Source organism: Numida meleagris, chromosome 25 (genome assembly GCF_002078875.1).
Source record: "Numida meleagris isolate 19003 breed g44 Domestic line chromosome 25, NumMel1.0, whole genome shotgun sequence".
Taxonomy (NCBI): Eukaryota; Metazoa; Chordata; class Aves; order Galliformes; family Numididae; genus Numida; species Numida meleagris.
Genome location: NC_034433.1, coordinates 1,723,794 through 1,744,632, shown reverse-complemented (window position 1 = coordinate 1,744,632; position 20,839 = coordinate 1,723,794). Strand labels below are relative to the sequence as shown.

Here is a 20,839-nt window from a genome sequence, read left to right as displayed (position 1 = left end):
AGTTCATTGCAAAAAGTAAAAACTTTTTTTGTTTTATTCTCCTCTACGTACAAATCTCATTTATTTACACGCTTTACAGACCTTTTTTTCCCCCCCCCCCCCGAGTATGTACAAAGTTCTCAATATATTAAATTACGACCACCCGTGAAATTCTGCATTCATTGCATATTTACATTCTTTTTTTTTTTTTTTTAAATCCACCACTGAATTTATAGTGTTCAGCACTGAAACAGTCTTTATGCATATATAGCTTTACTTCCCCACACCCCTGAGCCTTTATCTTGCCTCCCCCTCCCTGCAGACAAAGTGATAGCGTGAAAAATAAATCACGTGCCACCGGTTTGAATCTCCAAAGCAAAGGGGAAGACCAGCATCTCCCTTATTGAACTCAGCAGGACATGAAACCTATCCTTTATGAGAATTAGTTTCCCGAAGAGGAAAACACGTGGCTCTACAAACAGAATTTGCAAAGAGGACGCCTCTTCTCATGCGGGGAGCTCCCACGCTGCGAGCTGGGCTGCTGCAGAAGGTGTGCAAGGCTTGCTGCTACAGAACCAGGGAGAGAAGGGAGGTGCTTTGAGCCAGCCCAGCTCCTTGCAGTAAAACCAGCTTCCCTGCCAGATCCTTACAGCACGAGAAGCCAAAGGCCCAGGAAACCTGAGCCTAGAAAGTTCTCCAGGGCATTGCAAAGGCGGCTGGAGGCTGGGATCAGCAGACAGACAGACAGAAAACAATCAATGGAAACTGTCAGCTTGGCCCCTGCAGGTGATGCTGATTTGCTGGTACTGAAGGGAACAACAATCCTTTCTCCGCCTTCCAGTCACCCTGAGTTCAGGACTGAGAGCCACGGTCAATGATCCTGCTTTTGGAAAGCAGCTTTGAAGCACAACCACGCCGAGGTCCAGCTCACAGGCAGCATCCCCTCTCTCCGGCCCAAGGAGCAGAGCAGTGACCCTTCCACACTTCTGCCCATCAGGTTCTCAGGTAGCACCAGTTTCAGTGCCTCACCGGTGTGACCTCAGAGAAGCTTTGCGACCTGTGGGATGTCAGGTGAGCAGAAGTCCCTCTCTCCCAGCTCACAGGCAAAGAGCTCTGAAGAGTGGAAGTTTTAGAAATAAGGATGAGTGCATTCACCGAGCACCCCGCTGCGCTGGCCAGGATGGGAAGCAGGGTGTTGCCCAAAGCAGGGTGCACAAGTGCCAAAACGAAGCTAGAGGCAGGAGAGACCACGATGGACACACTGTGACTCATCCAATCACGTCTGCCGTTGCAATCTCTTGATAGCTGAGAAAACAGACACACTCCCCTCAATTCTGCTCGCTAGGAGCTGCCTGATCTCCGGGTAAGGTTCTGTGAAGCCAGAGCCCCAGACATGGAACACGGCCAGGGCTCAGCTGCAGCCACTTGGCCAAGGTGTCCAAACCTCTTTTTGGCCATCTGAGTTTTGCCACTTTGCCCTCACCTCCGAGTTGTTGGTACCCAGCTCCCTGCCTGCGCTGCAATGTGGAAGGTGTTAGCACTGCTCCTCTGGCAGCTGACAACAGCAGCTACTCGAGAAGCTGCACTACAGATTGAGGCTCCACACTCAGCGGCAGCCGTGGCCAAAATCAGCTCTTTATCAGCAGGAGAATTGCCCTCCTGTTTCTGCTTAGCAGCTAATTCCTTACAGCTCTTGGAAAAGGAAGAGAAAATATACTGGAGGTTTAAAAACAAATGATGTAAACTCCAAAGGGAGTAAGGTTGGGACATATGCAATGTATCACCTAGACGCAGATCTGGAAACTTATGCAGAGACCATAAAATGCACTTGGAAAGCTCATCTGCCAACAAGTCCAGATTCACCATCTCCTGGCCAACCAGCTGGAACGCTCTGAGCAGTGGGGATGCAGCACGTGAGAGCACTTTCGCTAAGTAGGCACAAACTTACCCTAGAGTCCTCCCTTCCCCCAGTGTAAGCAGCAACGTAAATAGATCCATTTTCTCTGGGAGCCAGACAGCCACAGTGGCTTAAGTGTGGCACTCAAAACGCAGGCATCTCACAGATGTTCGCTGTCTGGGCAGCTCTTTTACAAGTTTCATTCAAGGACGCTTAGAGGTAAATTTGGCATCACCAAATCACCCGCGGTCTCAGCAGTGATGGGCCCAGCAGGTCCCTTCCACGTGCATCTCTAACCAACGTGGTCCAGAAATGGACCAGGTACAAAAGCAGCGAGAGGTGAGGTAACCTTGTCAGTCTCCGAATTGGACTTGAGAAGCTGCCAAAGTGTAAATAGCAACAGTCACTAACATGGGCCCTAATTCCACCGTCACCCAACTCCCGAATTTCCATGAACTAAGACCCAGGCTTTAAGGAGAGGGGTGGTGTGTGTGTGTGTTGGCATGTACAAGATCGCATGTGGTGTCACAAGAGTAAAACACACCCCAAGCATTAACAACGTTAGCAGGAGTCTGATTCACCCCGTTCCCTTTAATATTTTGCTACAAATTGAATTAGTCCTTTTTCTGCTCAGAGCGTCAGCCTCCTTTGGTTCTACTGAATCTGGAGCACATTGGTCAAGGGCCAAACACACAGACTAACACAAGTGCTGGGGCTGTTCTCATTAGCTTACAAGAGGAAAAACAAGGGTTGTGCATAGCAATGTTTGTGATGCAGACTAAATTCTCTCCGGCTAAATTCTTTGGAGCAGGAACCGTCCCCTGCCTTATCCCTGTGCAGGAGCCAGACGTGGTCATCCCACTTGGCAGCTGTTGTCAGCCCTTAATAAGATTAGTAAGACATTTGCTCCCATGTGCCTGCTCTTGTTCAAAAACAAAGGCTGGGTAGACATTTTTCCAATCTATCATTTTAAGTATATCTAAAATATCGACAGAGGAAAAGGTTCTTGCTCCTGAGAACGGAGTTCACTCGCTTTCAAACAAAACCCCTCCCAATTCCATATTAACAAGTGTGAGAGTATGTCCTGAACCCCAGCCCTGGCCTATGAGTTCAGCCTGACACATCTGTAAATGATCTTCAGCAGCAGGAACAGACCCAAAGGATCAAACTTGGAAGGGACCGCAGCATCCGCAGCCTGCAAACACTGAAACCAAGCCTCTCTCAGGGCACTGGATAAAGCAGTTGCTCAAGCAACAGGAAGCATGCAAAGGCAGCTTGGAACAGAGTCAGGAAAAACCAACATTCATTCTGAAGACAGAGTTTCAGGTCTGGAAGAAATCGATGCAAAAAAAATAAAATAAAATAAAAAAGCCAGGGACATGGAAAATTTGTGGTGCTCCCTCAGGTAGCCTGGGCTGGGAACACGGGCAGCACCTCTCAAAGCAAGGGATACATGAAAGCAATCACACAACCCCAGTGTCTCAGGTGCACAAGCAGAAGGTGATCTTGGAGAGAGCTTTTCTGCATCCAGCCCTGTTCTCCAAACAGAATTACACTCTCAGCACCACGACCACAAAAACCTGCACTGGGAGAAGAAAGCGCACTCACAGTTTGAGTCACCTACAGCCTGCTGATAGAGAGCTGCAGAAGAGGGATCACAAAGAGGGCTGAACAGATTCATTTGGTACAAGAGTGGTGCAGTGGGGGAGGGTCTCTGCCCCGAGGCTGCAGGGCTGGTGTCAGCCATGAGGCACAGAGCTGAGGGTGGTGAAGCAGGGAACACTGCTGAGGCAACACAAGTGTGAGAGAGGTGAGGTGGAGGTGGGGGATGTCAATCCATTCCCTTTATAGAGATGGCCTGACAAGGCAGGCTTCAAGCCTCCTCCCCAGGAGGAATGTATAAAGAAATGTCACACACACCTTCCACTCCCAATGATTCCCCCCCACCCCGAAGCCCCCCAAGAAGTTTCAGAAGTGCCATCAATCCAGAAAGGACACAAGATTAACCTCATCCTGAGAAACCCTCCTGTTGCTCCTGGAAAAAACCCTTGCTGCCAGCCCAGAGCTTACCTGAGGGGACAGGAAAGATCATAAATAGCTTGAGCTTTTCCCAGAATACATCTGGGAAAAGGCAAGGAATTACCTCAAGGGTCAGGACAACAGTCATTTTTAAACACTGTAAACATGCAGGGTGGCAAAGCTGCCTGTCACAGTTGCCCCACTCTATCGCTTTCAAGATGTTGCCTTGGCTTCAAAGCTGAAAGTCTTCTTGCCCTGGAAGTAGCTGTTTTCCTATGCCACAGTCCTTAGCTAGCAGCTCCATAACAAACAACCACTGGCTCTGTCCCTTTGGCCACGAAGCTCATCGTCCAGTAATCCACGCTGGCATAACCTTTGGGAGATGCAACCAAGAAGCACCATTAGTTCAATTCGTGCCTAATGACTGCTTGCATTTCCTACGAAGGGATGAGGATGTGCAGAAGTTCTTTGAGCCCCTGCCCTCAGTGGCACGCTGGGTTTGTAATACCCGCACAGCACTGTGTCTCGTGCAGCCCCAACTGCTCAGTTTTAGGCCTCTTTACACTGAGCATCTCATGGCATCCAGTTGTAGTCCAGGCCATGAACTCCCAGCCCAAAATGATCATGATTCTGTCTTGCTGCAAACACTCACTACAGGCACACACTACATCCTCAGGTGTCAGCTATGAAAAACCCAGAGGGAAGCAGCTCCCCAGCTCCCAGAGCCTGCAGATTACAGCACAGGTACTCACCCAAATCTCCAGCTTCCAGATCCACCTTGAACATCTCACAGCGTCCTCGGCACTTGTCCAGAGGTACAACAGTCAGGGTGAGCTGTCCACTTCCAACAACAAAGAGGCTGTGCAAACTGTAGCTCTAGGATGAGAGGAGAATATTTCAGAAGCCTTGCCAGCTTTTCTTGGATCTGTCTGATTAAATAAGGGCAGGTTACTGCTCTGCAACAAGGTGAGGCAGCACGAACTACAGGTTTGCTACTCCCTCGGATACCAAATATATGGCCAAACCTCCCAGGGCAGCTCCTCCACACCACAAAACTCACATGGAAACAAAGATCAGGCTAGAAACCCTCGTTTCCGTGATGTGTCTCCACTGCACGGGTGGAGCTTACTACTAGGAACAGCTCCCAGAAAGTGCATGTCAAGTGAAGTGTACCCAGTTGTGCACGCACAGATCAGGACATAAATGTGAGCAGCTGGGACACCCCACAGGCATTTCTAACTGCTGAGGGAGGTGGGCACGCTGTCACAGCAGCACATACACAGACACAACACATTTCCTCCCCACTCCTGGGTGGTACAGCAACCTTGAGATGCCACATCACACAGTGCTGGAAAGAACTGAAAATGTGCAAATCCCCCAGAGGCCTAGAGCTTCTGAATGACAACTCACAGACAGGGAGACAATGTCTCCAGGTTGAATTTCTCACCTTGTTCCCCAAATCCGGATGGCGGATGAGGAAGCAGCTCTCTAGGGACACTGTCTTGGGGAAAGACAGCAAAGAGGAAGTAGGGAAAAATTCCTGCAGAATCTGGGTTCTGTTCACAGACTTGTTCCTAAAACATAAAAGCAAAAAAAAAAAAAAAAAAATCCAACAAGAAGAACACTGTATTAAAGAAAGATCACATTGTGATAACACTTCCAGGAACACAATTGTTCACAAACGCTGATGCTTGATAAAAACAGATGCTGGCAGACTAGTCTTGTTTTTGGATGGGGAAACAGGGGCAGACTAGAGAAGCTAAGAGCACAGGCATCACTTAGGAGTAAAATTTGTCTTTTCAGATTCTTAAGAATCCTAAGCTCTTTTAGTACATGCAGCAGGCCAATATAAACAGGAAACAAACACACTGTGGATACCTAAGCCTCCTTCCCATCTTCCCTTTGAATTATCCAATTATCCTGCAGGATTCCCTAGTGTTTTGCAAAAGTCATGGTACCTCTCCCCAGTCAGTACAGACAGAGGAGGACTTCTCAGAGGTGATCAGAAATGCAAACCAGTTGCCACAGGTGATCAGACCACTGCCCAGATGATTAACACATGGCCTGAAGAACAGGACCAAGCAGTCCCTGGGATATTTTTATCCTCTATGGGGAGCAACGTGTGAAGTCACAGCATGCAGCGCTTCATTTTTAGTGCATAAATACTCTGCTTGGATCGAGTCAGAGTCAGCAGGCAGACACAAGCCTGTAACCCACATCTCTTCCCCATCCCTCCTGTTAAAGCACAACTAGCTGGCTCCTGGGAGTTCACAAAGGCAAAGCCTGAGCAGCCCTGCAGCAGGGATGTACACATCCATCACCTGTTTCATCTTTGACCCACCAAGGAAGGAAAAACGGGAAGCTCTGTCTCGGGAGGCAGCTCCACAATTCAGATGAATTTTCTTCTATTATAATCTCTGCCAGTTCGGGATCCTGGGACTGAAAGTGCTTTAGTTCTTCATAGGAGAGAGATTGTCCTGTCTTAAACAACACAGAAGACAAATAGAAAGCTGTGTACCGGGGGTTTCTCCCTTCTCCCATTTCCACCCATTGAAGAACATTCAAGAGTCACTGCCACCGAGTCTGCTAAGCATCCAACTTCAATGATAATTAGTGAGAGAAACAACTTGCTAGGGATGCAGACAGCTCTTCGCCCTCCTGACATACTTAAATTTGGGCTAAACGTATTCTTAGATGTACATTCCAATTATGAATTGTGAATCCAGGTATTACCTTGATTAGAAAAGGCTGAGAACTCTGGAGTTTTTCTGATAGCTCCCTGATGTCTGTCACCAGCTGAAGGCTCTTCACAGTAGAACACGCTGTGCAGTTTGCAGGAAGCGTGGAAGCGTTCTGCATGCAACCTGCTGCCCACCAGTCCTGGCATTCTTGAGAGGAAACAAGAGAAACGGGCTTAATTACACCAAAAATGACACGGAGAGGAGATAAACTCAGTGATAAACTCATTATCCCTAACATGAAACACAGAGACCTCTTATAGTTTCCAGCGCCTGTAAGTTGCTCAAAACAATCCAAACATTCATCAAGAAGACACCCAGAAGACAAAAGCAGAGCTCCACATTGAAAATAGCGACTCTAACATGCTCAGTGTTGGTGCCATGGACCCTGCTAAGACATCCTTGAAACCACAACCCTCCCCTTTCTGTCTGCATTAACTCAGAAACCCTCTGTCCTGGGCAAAGTTTGCCATCTGCGATGTGCAGACGCTGCTGGGAAATGTGGGATTTCACCAAGACGTGGTGCTGATCTGTTCCTTCCTCTCATGCACTGACCTGAAGATAAAATGGGGAGAAAAGTCCCAATATCAGGAAAAAACTTGGCAATATATGTAACATGAACTTGCTGTACATTTACTTGCCAATTTCCCCCTGCACGACAGCCAATACCCATTTTAAGTTCCAGAAATTAGCTGAACTGGCCTGCACTGAACACTGCAGAGATTTATACCTTCAAAAATACAGGTTTTAAGTGAAACAACTACTTCATGCCCGTATCTCGCCTCCCTCCTCCAACTTGCAGCACTCCCAGCACAGAAGAGCAAGTAAATACTCACACAAGGGACTCGTTGCAGTTCTGAATGAACAGGACGAGGGAAGACACTGCTGAACATCCCATGTGTGTCTATGCTAAGGGATCCACGTGTGCAGCCAGCAAGCCAGGAGGGCACAGCTCACATTTAGTGGCAGTGACAGCCGTGGTGTTACAGACTCAAGCCTACAGGGAGATGCTTAAGTTGGGCAGATGCAGCACGCCCACCCAAACACCTGATCTGTCAGGGTGGGTTAGGAAAACCCGAGGCCCTGGACACGTCTCAGATGAGAAGTCCAGAGATCTGTCCTCACGGCAGGCCCAGCCCTCCCCGCAGTGCCAGCACGTGTCAAAACAGCTCATGCCTCCTGGACATCGCTGCAGAACAGCCAGCAGGGAAACAGAGCGGAGGAGATAAGAGAGAGAAAGAGGAGACGGTGAAGCCTGTCTGCAAAATGGTTGGGAAGTGATGCACAGCAGCTCCTCAGGCCTGCAGCCTGCGTGGTGCTACCAGCGAGGTATCCAGCCGCACCAGCACTCCTGCTCACGGCTCATAACTGACGAACACCATTTAACAGCAAAGCATTTGCTTCATTTTTCCCTTGGACAGCTGCAACAGACGCAGAGTAACGTCACAGGGGGGTTGGAGGTTCCTCGGGGTGTTACAACAGGGAGCTGATTGGGATTCCTTTTGCTTTTTTTTCCCCTCTGAATATCTCCAGCCGATCCCCACACGCTGCCATTTCCCACCCTACTGCTGCGATATGGATGGAAAGGGATCAGGACACAATCCCCAGTCTTGCTGGAGGAAGCATCGATGGTGGTTTTGGGGGGAAGGAGTGCAAAGGAAAAACAGAGTGTCAAAACCTTATTGCAAGCAGAAGTCCCGCTCCCATGAGAAACTGCTCCGACGTACTTTCCCTCCCCGCTCACAAGAGAAAAAAGAAAATCTTTGTTCCACCGGCTGCAGAAAGCTTCGATTTTACAACAAAAAAACTCAACTCACAAAAAACAGCTGGTCAGCGACGGGAAACAAAAGGCTGAAAGATCTCTCCAGAGGAAGGGCAGTCACCACGAAGAGAACAAGAAAACACATCTTATAGTCTGTCGTGATGCGGGGAGCATCGCTACCATCAGCTGTTTCCCTCTGCAAAACTTAGAGAGCTCATCCCAAAGCATTAAGCTCAGACGTCCCCAAATTCTCCCCCAGGTCTCAAGGCAGCACCCCACATAGCTGGATGCTAATCAGCTTTGACAGTACAGAGCTTGATTCCTCCTTTGAGCCAGGCTGGGATATTTGCATTCTCAATTGCTTGATTCAGGAGGTTATTTCTTTTCCCCATGAATAACCCTAGCGGAGCGCAGTGGAGACGCATTTCAAATGCCGCAAGTGGGACTGTGGGGCTTTTTTTTTTTTTTTTTTTGGTAATTAATCTTTTAGATTGATTGTTGAGGGTTTACTCTGTGCACCAGCATGCGTGTGACTGGCATGACAAGTACGGGCAGCACGAAGGGCCTGCCCTTCCCAGGGAGGGAGGGAGATGAGACGGCGCGTGGAGGAGAGGGCACGCAGCCGCACACTGGGGACCAGAGCAGGAGTTTTACCAAGGATGCTTGCTCTTCCCTTTGGATTACACTCCCTGCATTCCTTTTACATTATCACCCTGCCCAGACACCCTGGGGGATTGCTCTGGTCTGCGCGCACGCAGTCTTTGAGTGGAGACTGAAAGATGCGCTCTCCATCTCCACGCAGCCGTCACACCACGGTCCCATCCACTCCCGTGCACACGTTGAAGGGCTGGGTGTGTGCAGCTATCCCCACGGAGTCTGGCTGCAGGGAAGCAGCTGTAGCACTGACACACACAGCTACCCGTTACGTGACACGAGAGCGGGCCGGTCCCAGCAAACCCCTCCTCGTCGCCCTTGGAGGAGCAGCTTTCAGTTCGTCACACAGAACCTCAGCTCCCCGTCGATCACACTCACCCAATATCTGCTTTCGCACTTCATGAGCTCTACAGAACAGGAGATGGCTTCTCCCCTGGGCCTGGATGGGTCCTAGCAGCACCAGGGCTGTGGACTTCCAGCTGCCAGCATAGCACAGATGAAGAGATAACAACTTTCCTTAAAACGCGTCTATGATTAATGCTGGCAGGAGTTTACGCCTGTACTTTCCACGATGCAGAGAAATAATTCTCAATTTACAATCAGTTTAACAGGCGTACCCCGCCCTACTTGGCCATTTTCAGAGGATCTCCCAAGCTTTTTGGCTGTCCCGAGATCTACAGAGGGGTGTGTGCGCACAGCCCCAGAGATGCAGGGTGTGGACGATCAGATTGGATCTGCTGAGGTTACTGAGAAGACCTGGCCCCGCTTCTGCCCACTGCTGTGAAGCAATAAAACTCATGGAAACGCCCACATCCATGTGAGAGCAGCAGCAAGGCCTCAGCAACAGCCCCGCTCTCCTTAGGGACCACGTGGAAGGCTGAGTATCAATCTGCTAGCGCAGTGGGTTCAGAGGGAAACCATCGAGCAGGGAAACCTTTTGCTCCAGCAAGACACGTGGAGTCAAGGGCTGCTCCTCACCCTAACAAAGTGCTGCAAACACAAACCTTTCCGCATGCAGAACTGCAGGTGTGGACACAGCTGGCTGGCCCTCCACCGGGCTGTGGGCAGGTTGGCCTTGGTTCTGGGTCAGGAATGGCCTCTGGCCGTGCTGGGATCTCTGCAGACTTACAGATACGAGCTGTTTGCTTGAGGAGTGTGTATCTCCTCGAGCTGTGTCCCTGCAGCAGCAAGCTTATCGCCGTGCCCTCCTTCCCAGACTTCACAGGAAGTTAAAAATGTATTTTAAAAACCTGAAGCAGTTCACAGACATCAATTCCTTATTACGCATCAAGCTGAAGTCAGGCTAAACGGGTCGGTTCCTGAATAAGTCAGAAGGAATCATAAACAATGCTAATTAATTGTGGCATCGAAGTCCTGATTAAGGAAAGCATCACAGCGAGGTTTTAAAAATACACTACACAATGAGGGTCCCTGTCCAGCACAAGATCCTCACCTCCTTCTCACATTGAACACTTCTGTAGCTCTATTTTGAACACACTTATGCCTGAAGGACAAAGCACCTCCCAGTTGGCTTTGTAGTATTTTTAAGAAAAGCTAGCAACAAAATAACAGCTACAAGTAAATCCCTTACTAAACCCTGAGTTTTGAACTGGGTAAAAAGTCGACAGCTCAAAGAACTTCTCACTCATGTCACTAACGGGTAACGGCTGGTCAAACAACCCAAGGATGATTAGTCAACCTCCAGTGAAGCACAACAATTATTCTGATCCAACAAGGCATTGTGAAATCAAGCCTGCTCAGCCCAGCCCAAGAGGAACTCACAGTCCTCTGGGACAAAAGAGCATTAATTTCAGGAGAAATCTTCACCTACCAACACACAACACTGAAGGGGGGGATGAAGCTGTCAGGAAAGCCTCCAAAGCCCACCACAACCTGCACCTCTGGTTCCATGCCCTGTGCTGCTCTGGCCGTGTCTGCATGAGTGATTGGCTTGGAGGAACAGTGTGCTTTTGAAGCAGATGCCTCTCAGTTGCTTTCACTTGTCTGACAGTTACTTGAGCCTGCAGAAGGTCTGACGTGCCCCTGTCACCAGTGCAAACAGAGCTCTGCTACGTGCCTGTGCGACAGGTCATACATGGCACAATCCCTCTTTCCTGGGAAGGAAACCAAAATGAGGTTTCACTTTGCAAATGAGGAGACGAGGACTTCTGAAGGCACCAAAATATAAAAGCAACGGGAAGAGGTTTTTAATGTTCTGGATTACCAGTTAGTTGGAGTGAGTTTACTGTCAGCAAATCCAAATGAACATTCCACTGGCTGAAGCAAGGCCAAAGGAAAGCAGCGTTTGAAAACAGATTGGCACCTCACTGCACTGCAACATCAGCCTTTTTTCTTTTTTAATTCTCCTTTGAATGAGCCAACACAGGTGTCTGTTGGTCCGTTTCAGGTTATGTTATAAAAGGATGCCCATACACACACGAATCAGTAAATGGGCAGCTGCATGGGGATGGCAGCGAGCCCTGCCTGCAGTCCGTGTCATGCTCGCATTCACCTCAACATGCTCAAGCCCCCAGAGTGGGAGCACGAGTGTATGCACAGATAGAAGAGCAAAAGAGCTTAAACAGGCAAAATGCACTTTCTTTAGGAGGAAAAAAAAAAAAAAAAGCGAGATCCGTTGTGAGCAGGATGAGAGGGCTGTGATGAGGGCAGGAAAGAAGGGCAGTAGAGTGATTAGACCACTAAGATAAGCAAGTTAGAAATCAAACCCTCCTTTATGTCCCAAGCAGCTTTGTTGTTCAAAGCTTTCATTCAGAGCAGATCCATGCTCCTTGGGCTCACAGATCAGTGAACCCAGCAGGTCAGATGCAGCGTGGGCTGCAAAACCTCCTGAGAAAGGCAGACTGAATGCTCAGATTCTATGCCCACGCTGAGCTCAGGAAGCAGAACGTCTCCCTCAGGTAAAACAGGCATGCTGGATGCTCCCTTTTTGCACGGAGCTGAGCCAAGGACAAACGCGCTTCAGGGCTACAATAAGAGGGGAGGCAATGAAATTGGAACAGAGAGAAATCTGGCAGTGGCTGGCCCATCGCAGGCTGCCTGCAAAGGGTTAAGTCCAGAAAGAAGCCAGGGCCTGGCCAGGAGCCAAGGCAAGCCCGGAGCCAAATTGATGGTGGCCAGCCAAGAGGCAGAGGCTGCTGTCTTCTCCCAGCTGAGCAGCCCCAGTAACCCAGCCTGCTGTGATCCAGCCCCACAAATAGCTCTGAGAGGCACCTGACGGGCCCTGCGACGTGACACTGACATGCCATTTGCAAGGTGCTGCTTCAACACAGCTCCTCCAGCAGGGTTCGTTTCTCTAAAACGGATTATGAATAAAGCCAGCAAACGTGTTTTGCTAGCCCTTCTGGTCTGTGCAAAAAGGGAGTTTTTAAACACAAGGAGTCTTCTCTCAGCTGGGGGTAACTTGCACAGGGTCATTTTTCCAACACTGAGCTGTATGCTTGCATCTGATTTTGGGGGTGATGAGCAGCTACTGATCCAGCTGATTTTGAACGGTGTAGGACATATTTGGTCAGGACAGGGTCTCATTATTAGAAGCAAAGCTGGATTTTCCTTTGGGTCATCACATACCGGTAACAACTCCTGTAAATGGTCACACTGGTGGACAAGAGCCTGTTCACCACTGACCAAGGTTTTTGATCTGCAAGGACTTAGCATACTTACCATAGGCAGCCATATGAGAGAATGGAAGAGCAATTCATGCTCCACTCATCCACATCATTGTTCTGTGTGGATGGCAGGGAACAGTTACCAATATGACACCTACATTCACATTTAGATATCAAAAAAGCTATAAAGATGTCACGCTGTGTCACAAAGGGAAGAACCACCAATAAATATGTAGTATCTCACCTGGCACCTCTTACTACACACTCTAGGGGCTCATTGCCTTTCCTCCTAACACTTGCAGGAGAGGGAAGTTCTCATAGCCCTACTTTGCAGGGAGAAAACAGAAACATAGACCGAGTGACTTCTCCATCCCAGCTTATTCAGGAAAGAGAAACTAATCCAGGTTACACAGGCCCTACTTTCTCTGGGAAGTTTTGTGTTAACCCAGATGCCTATTCAAAATTCAGTGTTCCCTACAAAACACAGATCCCAAAGATGAGCAAATCTACCACCTCCCTGGGGGTAGGTGCAATGTGAAGCACTAAGTTGTCCAGCTGAAAGCAAAATGCTCACTTGATGAGAGGTGCTCACCCTGCCCAGAGCAGCCAGCGTGACCCAGCACTGGGGTTTTCACAAGCTTTGCATAAACATGAGCTCAGGAAGAGTAAATGCAAACCACATTTGCGTACAACCTTACCCCAACCAAAGGGACCTTGGTTCCTAACCTTGGGAAAACAGCTGAAACAGAGGCACAGGGGCCAAACCCAAAGATCTAGGGTCGGCTTTGAAGACACAAAGGGTGGGAGCATTCGTTTTTTTATGGGAATAGATCCGAGGGAGAAAGCAGGCAAGGAGCAGAAGAAAAAGACAGTCAAAGAGGAAATTTACTTTGGACCTGATCCTACAAACCTAACGCAACAGACACAGCTTTGCACACGCTGCACTCTTCACTTTGGCTGTGCTGTGGAGGCTCAAAGGTCTTCCCACAGCCAGTGGCACAGGCAGCCCTTGTCACCCACAGCACGGCTCCTGGGGTAGAAGGGACTAGGATGAAGGTTAGGAGGAATGCAGGTCACCCTGAGCTGGAGGGAGGAGGAGCAGCATCCCAAACCCCTGCTCAGCTCAAAGCCTCGTCATCACGCTAATTTAGGGCTCTGGCTCTCGGGGAAACCTGGCTGCTCAGCCCACATCTACCAGGGGAACAGGCTCCAACCTGCAAACCTGGAGACAGGAAAACTGCTTCAAACCCACTGCTTCCAGAGCGGGCCCAGGAGGGACAGAACAGCACCAGACCGCAGCCCCACACAGTCAGGCTGCCCCTGCCTGCCCCAGAGGAAGTGAAACGAGCCACCCACACACCCGTGCTGGCTGTGTCCAGGCTTTGTCCACGCCACTTTGGGCTGTGCGGCGAGGGGAAGGCTGCCAGCACTGCCGGTGGGCCAGGGCGGCCTCCAAACTGCTAACGGGTGGCTTTCAGCAATGAACAGCCCAAGCTGGACTTGTACTGCTGCCTGAGCACGAGAAATTTCATCCATATTTCATCCTCAGCTCCTCCTAAAAATTAATCTCGCAAAGGCCTACTCAGAGAACAAAACATGAGCGCATACGCTGAGTCCCTTGGGTCGTGTTTTTCCTTTGCTGTGCAGACTCCTTGCATGGTGTCTTCTGTATAAATGGAAAATGCTAGGCCTAGTTACAAGACCCCCAAGTCTTACACTCAAGTGCACAAATAGGATGACAAGTGTTAGTGCTGCCCCTTCAGGAGACCATCAGGCCAAAACTAGGGGAGAAAACGTTATATCGTGCAAAAGGGAGTGCTGAGAAAGAGCTGGAGACCACCCATCCCAGCCATTCCCTTTTATCACAGAATCACAGAATTGTTTGAGTTGGCCGGGACCTTTAAAGGTCATCTGGTCCAACCTCCCTGCAATGAACAGGGACATCTGCAGCTCCATCAGGTTGCTCAGGGACTGGTCCAGTCTGAACTTGAATGGCTCCAAGGATGGGGCATCCACCCTGTCAATCCCCAATGGATGATTTTACTGCACTCCTTCCAGCAGCACGCAGTGAAGTGACATCAGTGCTGCTGGGAAAGCCCCAGTAGCCACAGCTGCCTGCCAGGAAGCCAGGACACAAGGGATTCCCACAGTAACCCACCCAAGGCTCTGCCTGGGCGCTGCACTCTTCCATTCAAGCAGTCAGAACTCACCCAGTTCCTTCCTCTGAGGCTAGAACAAAGTTATCCAAAGCAAATCTGTTAACTGGGAGGTGCCACGGTTTCCACCACTGCCTAACATGTTGCAAAAAGAGAGAGGGAACTTCCTCACCCCCTCTGTACCTTCCCTCCTTCCCCCGGAGCTGGCTTGCTGCCCACCATCAGGCTGCTGATCATTTCAGCAGATTGCCAGAACTCATGGAGGCATGAGGGATTCTATGTGCATTTAAGCAACCACCTCACATCCTGCCTTCTCAGAACCCCGTGTTCTCCCTTGCTCCCCTTGGATGTTTCCCGATCAGCTGGTTTTCTCATCAGTAGCCCAGGCCTTCTCCTACTCTTCTCTTCACAGCTACGTGCCCAAGACTTCGGACAGCCCCATCCTAGAAAACTTCTGCTCTCACAAGGAACTCTCTTGGGCCCTCTGCCATCCCAGGTGATCCTGCAGCATCTTGAAAAAGAATCTGTCAACTTTCTAAACAAAACTTCACGGAACAAACGCAAGCACAGAGGTTTCCATTGGTTTCCTTCTGCGTACAGAAGCAGAGGGGCGTTCGCAGACCCACGTCAGCGCTGACAGAGAAGCAGGCTACTCGTGTCAACCAGCTATCAGAGCCATCACCTCACCTTTGTTTTTTCCTCTCTCTGAGACATCCCAGTGAGTAAGGAAGGAAGCAAACAATGGGGATACCCCAGCCGACCCACACAAACCCAAATTAACAGCCAGCCACACATGTCAGCGGAAGAGAGGGAGACACAGAGAGAGAACGCAGAATGGTGCTGGCATTTCAGGGAGACATTTTTAGCTCCAGCAGGAAGGTCAGAGCCAAACAGAGAGCTCCAGCACAATGAGCAGCTGATGCTAAACATAAACCACCCGAGGGCACAGACACTAGAGTTTGTTTTTACAGTGTGCCAACAGACGATCAACACCATGCCACATCCCTGCTGAAAATAATTCACGGAGCCCATGCTTTTGCCAGGTGCTAGGCTAAGTCAGTGGAAATGATCAATTGGGAATGAGAAATACTCACACTTTTCCACTTCTATTACGACCATCTCCCATGACAGCGTCATCTCATGACGGATCCATCCAGCTTCCTCACGCACACTATGCCTAATGTTACTTTGACTGCTATCAACACCACAGGCTCTCAAGCCCACAGTCCTCTCCCAATACACCACTTGGCAAAAGCGACTTTGTCTTAAACCCAGGCCACGTGTGAAGGTTTCTACGCTTTGTACACAAATACGACAACAATCTGGTGTTGTATGCTTAAAGGTGACATCTACACAGCATAGCCATCTCACCATGGTTCCAAGGGGAACTCTCGTGGGAGGAAAAAAAAAGAAAGAGGCGTTAAGAGCAAGAAAACGAGAATGTGCAAGAAGAAAATCATGAAGTGAAGAGATAAAATATGCCTCAGCCCCAGTGAATAGAAGGAAAAGTGCCCTAGCTAGAACTCAGGATGCTATTTTTAAGTACAGTGGTAGGAAAAGGGAAAACCATGGCGTCAATCCAATATCATAGTTGTTATTTGGTGCCCAAGGAGACACTCGAGTGATTTGCATGGATGGTATTTCACTTGGTATTTCTTTCTAGGCTTCTGTTACAGAAGAAAAACTCTTTCCTTACTCTCAAGCATGTACTTCTTGGCAATAGGGAGAGAGAGCAGGCGGATGTGACCGATGAGGGAGCCCCAGGCATGGGCTCTGGAGAGCGGAGCTTCAGGTGGCAGCGGGCTGTACGGCTGGATCACGAAGTACACAGTTAGCAAGACCAGTCCCAGCGTGAGCAGGCCCTGCAAGAACAAACAGGCACGTAGCTAATTATACTGCAGTGAGCTGATGAGGTGTCCTCAGCACAGGACACACCTTCAGACTGCTGAGGGCGTGCGCCGTAAGATGAACACCCAAAGTTTCACTGTGGTTCCTCACTTAACGGCGGTGCTCTTTACATACACAAAGATGTCACTCAGTTTAGGGCCACCCAAAAATGAAATGAAGCAGCCTTCAGAACAGAGCCACACGGCTCCGTTCATTTATCTCAGCGCCGCGAGTAACCCAGCACCAAAGCAAAGAGGATCATCCACAGATGGTTTCGATTCCTCCCACCTCACCGAATGAAAGCTTGCACTTCCGCCATACCTCTTACACAAGGTTTTCAAAGCTTTTTGCAAACATCTGTCAAGCCTTGGAACATTTTGGCAGAGGTGGTGCCAGCTCCCTCCCCCACATCAGAATCCCAAATAAGCCTTCAAGAGATGACGCAATGCATTTCTCCCCCCCAGCCAAAGTCAGAGTGAACCAACAGCAAAAACCAGTAGAGAACCTGGAAGTTCAAGTTTCCAGTTTCCTGTTCTCCGGCTTCATTTTACAGCTCTACAGGGAAGATAACAGCTTGATCATTTTTTCTAAGTAGAAACCACTGGGATGATTTTGCAAAGGCAACACTAGAGTACCACCAAACATTATGGCACTGAGAAGTTCTTCGTACTTGTAACATCTCCAGCCTACTTAACAGCACAGCATCCTTTCACCCACTTGGTAATGCTTCTTACAGCACCTTTTAGTTAAGGTTCTCCAAATATTTTTTCTCTCATCAAGCATCATGGCAGCAGGTTCATTCTATAGACGAGAAGTAGAATAAAGATGGGTGGAAGCTCAGGACGGGGGAGAAACAGAACTTGGATGTCTTCATTATACAACCCTGAACATTAAGAATCTCTTTCCTTCCTCACATTTCCACTGTGGGTGCTGACATTTGGAATCGCTGCCTGAAAAATCAATCTAAAGACTTTGCTCTTTAATAATTTAAGGAGAGGGAGGTGTTGACATGTTCAACTTTCAATTCACACGAGTAATTCCAAATCTCAGTCAGTTGTCTTCTATTTTCAAACCAGCTTATGGGAGGAAGGAAGGGAGCTACTCTTAACAGCTTTTTAAATAAAGAACTCAGAAAATGCAATGGGAAACAAAAGGCTCAGATGCAAAAGGAGAAGTTCAGAGCCTCAGATGGGCTGTGCATGCACACAGACACCTTACCTTGTAGACAGCCACTAAGACAGGGTAGCGGGGAGGGCCCCTTTGGGGTTCGTTTCTTTCCAAGAGCTGCTTGATGAATTTCTCGATGGCTTTTTCTGACATCCCACACTGGTGGCCAGTCTGTCTCACCAGATCAATGGTCTCTGATAGCTTGTCATAGATGCTGAGCTCGTTGGCTGAAAGCTCCATGGCCTCCGATGAAAAATCCCTGCGGGGAGAGATTCAGTGCATTACAGAAAGCACACTCCAGTCACCCACCTCAACATCAGCACGTGCAAGAAGATCCCAGGAACACAGGAATGTCCACACAGGAATGAAGGTTCCTCTGGAGCAAGGCCATCCACAGCCAAAGAAACAACAGAGCTGCAGTCCTAATGATCTCTGCCGCTTCAGGGAACCGAAAGAAGCAGTGACATTTCCTATCAGCAGAAGAACCAGCGGAGATTTGCAGGTTATGTAAATGAACAGAACTTCCCAGAAATCAGTGAAACTCTATTTATTCATCTATTCCTAACGATCCGTCCCATGAAGCGATTGCTCACCAAGTACAAGAGCCAGCACTCCAAAGCTGATCACCCCAGATCAAGCCAAGCCAAGCTCTCCTGCACTATAATTTTAGTCTCCTACTTTAACATAGATTTGTTTTCATTAAATACCCCGTCAGCAACAAGAACAGGACAGGGAAATAAGCTGTTATGCGCAGGGTAAAGTTCAACAGTTTACAATTTGTTCAAATTTTCGCAACCTAATGTCCAGGCCAACTGATTATTGAGTAACAGTAGTTAGATAGCATCATGCTCTGCAGGCTGCAAAACCCTTGCGTTCCACTGAGGGGCTGCCTCCAGGTCATCCACACACAGAAATGCAGCACAAACTGCCTTGTGAGCTACAGACAGACACTAAATGGCATCTGATGGCAAATTACTTCCCATCGTGAAATTTTAACAGGGAAGCTTGTAAGAACACACCTGTGAGCGATCAACATTAAGACACCAAAAAAAAGAGATCTGCTCCTCTACCACTCCCCTTGTCTGCCACAAAGGCAGAGCTCTGCAATACCAGGAGCAGCACATTTGTCTGTAAAGCACAGGCTGAGCGTTCTCACCCCCAGACTGTGGGTTTCTACAAGCCAGAACTCAAACAATGGCACTTCTAATGATTTTCTGCAATGCTAGGATGTTGTGTCAGAGAAAAATAAAACAGATCAAAACCAACAACTTTACAGCAGGACTCCCAGCTTCAGCCACTGCTCCACTCATCCCAAGATCATCCCTGTTCTCCTCTTGCACTTTTTGTTTATGTGGCCACATAGGGAATCAAGTCAGGAAAACGATCTTGCTGAAAGAGTCCCACCTTGTTTAGACTGCAGCTGCCTATACATCCGACTCAGGCACTTAATGTCAGATGTTATGGTAACACCAGTGCCAAATATCTAACTACAGCTTTAGAAACACCAAAAGAATAAATAATTAAAAAAAAAAAAACCTAACCCAAAGCACGCAAAGAGAACATACTGCACTACACTGTCAGGTTAATTAGCTCCCGGCCCTGTTCTGCCACTGTCCCTTCCATTCCGTGCAAACATTTGTCCCAGATCTTACTACCTGAGAAGCCTCATGGGCTGGCGAAGCTGCCCAAAAGCAGGTTTCATCAATACATCATTATAGATCGTAAGCTCCCCAAGGCAGGGACCTTTTCCTCTGGTCAGCAGAGCACGTGGCACGCACTCAGCCATACAGAAACAATGCACGGCTTTACTAACTCTTTCATTTATGTAATAGAGCCAGCACATCTGCATTATATTAAATGCCTTTTTTTTTTTTCCCACAGCTTTTATGTTGCCTCTAGTTGCCTTGACAATGCAACCGGTGTGTGAAAGGTTATCTAGCTTCCTCTTGCTCCTACGTGCCAAAACTTTTGCCTGCGAAGCTCTCCCATGCTGAATTCCTCTGCTTGCTGGATCTGCCTGGAGCTACTTCACACAGTTATCCGTACAGAAACGCTGTCAAACACAGAGACCTCCTCCTTCCCAAACAGCAGAAGCATCCTGCTATAGTGAACTGCTGAGACACGTCTTAGTTCTCCCCACCCCGACCTTTGTATTCAGCTCTGAGCAAGCACATTTGAAGACAACCCTTGGGAGTTACAGGCAGGGAAAAACCCCACATCGCTCCCTGGTAAATTCAACAGCAATCTGCGTCCTCAGCTGGGAAATGAGGCATTACTGAAGACGCCGTTTTGAGAACAGATGAGGCCTTAAAGAAAAATAACAACCCATTATGTTCCTTCCTATCAGCACAATAAGACGGACGAAATAACAACAAGAGGCTACTGTACACGCTTCTCTGCGGCACACGCACACTGAGTGAGTCTCATTCACAGCAACCTCTCAGGCCAGGCCTTTCCAGCCCGATATCCACACGTTTTGTGCCATTTTTGATGAACTCTGCCAGCCTAAGAGGAGCAGCAGCCCCTGTCTGCTGGGGATGAGCTGCAGCTCTCACCCACACACCCCTCCGACCACCAAACCCAGCACAGCAAATACAGCTCTGCCCACAGGGTTGGGAACGAGGCTTGAAGAAGATAAATATTTAGCAACGAACGCCGTGGGAGAAGCCTTTAAAAGGGAAAGGCTGCTTGTATCGCCATGCCGGCCGGGAAACCCGACAGTGCGGTGCAAGGGGAAGATTTCCAGGCAGGACGGCAGGCCCAGCGCTGGGTACACCCAGCCCCAGGACGGGGCCTGCATCCCACCGCCACAGAATCGCCATTGCTGACTGACAAGAATCTCCATCCAGGCTTTAAAAAAATAATAATTGAACGAACAGAGGCAGAAAACACCTCCATGGGGCCCACGAGAGCGCCTGAAGCTCAAGCTCAGGCCCAGGCCGAGGCCTAGGCCC

At 49.0% G+C, this 20,839-nt stretch overlaps 1 protein-coding gene across 1 annotated transcript in view; it reads right to left on the bottom strand.

The window, feature by feature from the left end:
- C25H6orf89 (chromosome 25 C6orf89 homolog) overlaps positions 145-20,839 on the bottom strand; it is a 20,954-nt gene continuing 259 nt past the window's right edge. The window contains exons 2-8 of the mRNA XM_021376941.1: positions 17,937-18,144; positions 16,528-16,693; positions 6,629-6,783; positions 6,237-6,376; positions 5,343-5,469; positions 4,648-4,771; positions 145-4,268 (exon numbers count right to left, since the gene is read on the bottom strand). Of these exons, the coding sequence (XP_021232616.1) occupies positions 4,183-4,268; positions 4,648-4,771; positions 5,343-5,469; positions 6,237-6,376; positions 6,629-6,783; positions 16,528-16,693; positions 17,937-18,125 (987 nt within the window). The 5' untranslated portion in view covers positions 18,126-18,144 and the 3' untranslated portion in view covers positions 145-4,182. The remainder of the gene's footprint in view (positions 4,269-4,647; positions 4,772-5,342; positions 5,470-6,236; positions 6,377-6,628; positions 6,784-16,527; positions 16,694-17,936; positions 18,145-20,839) is intronic.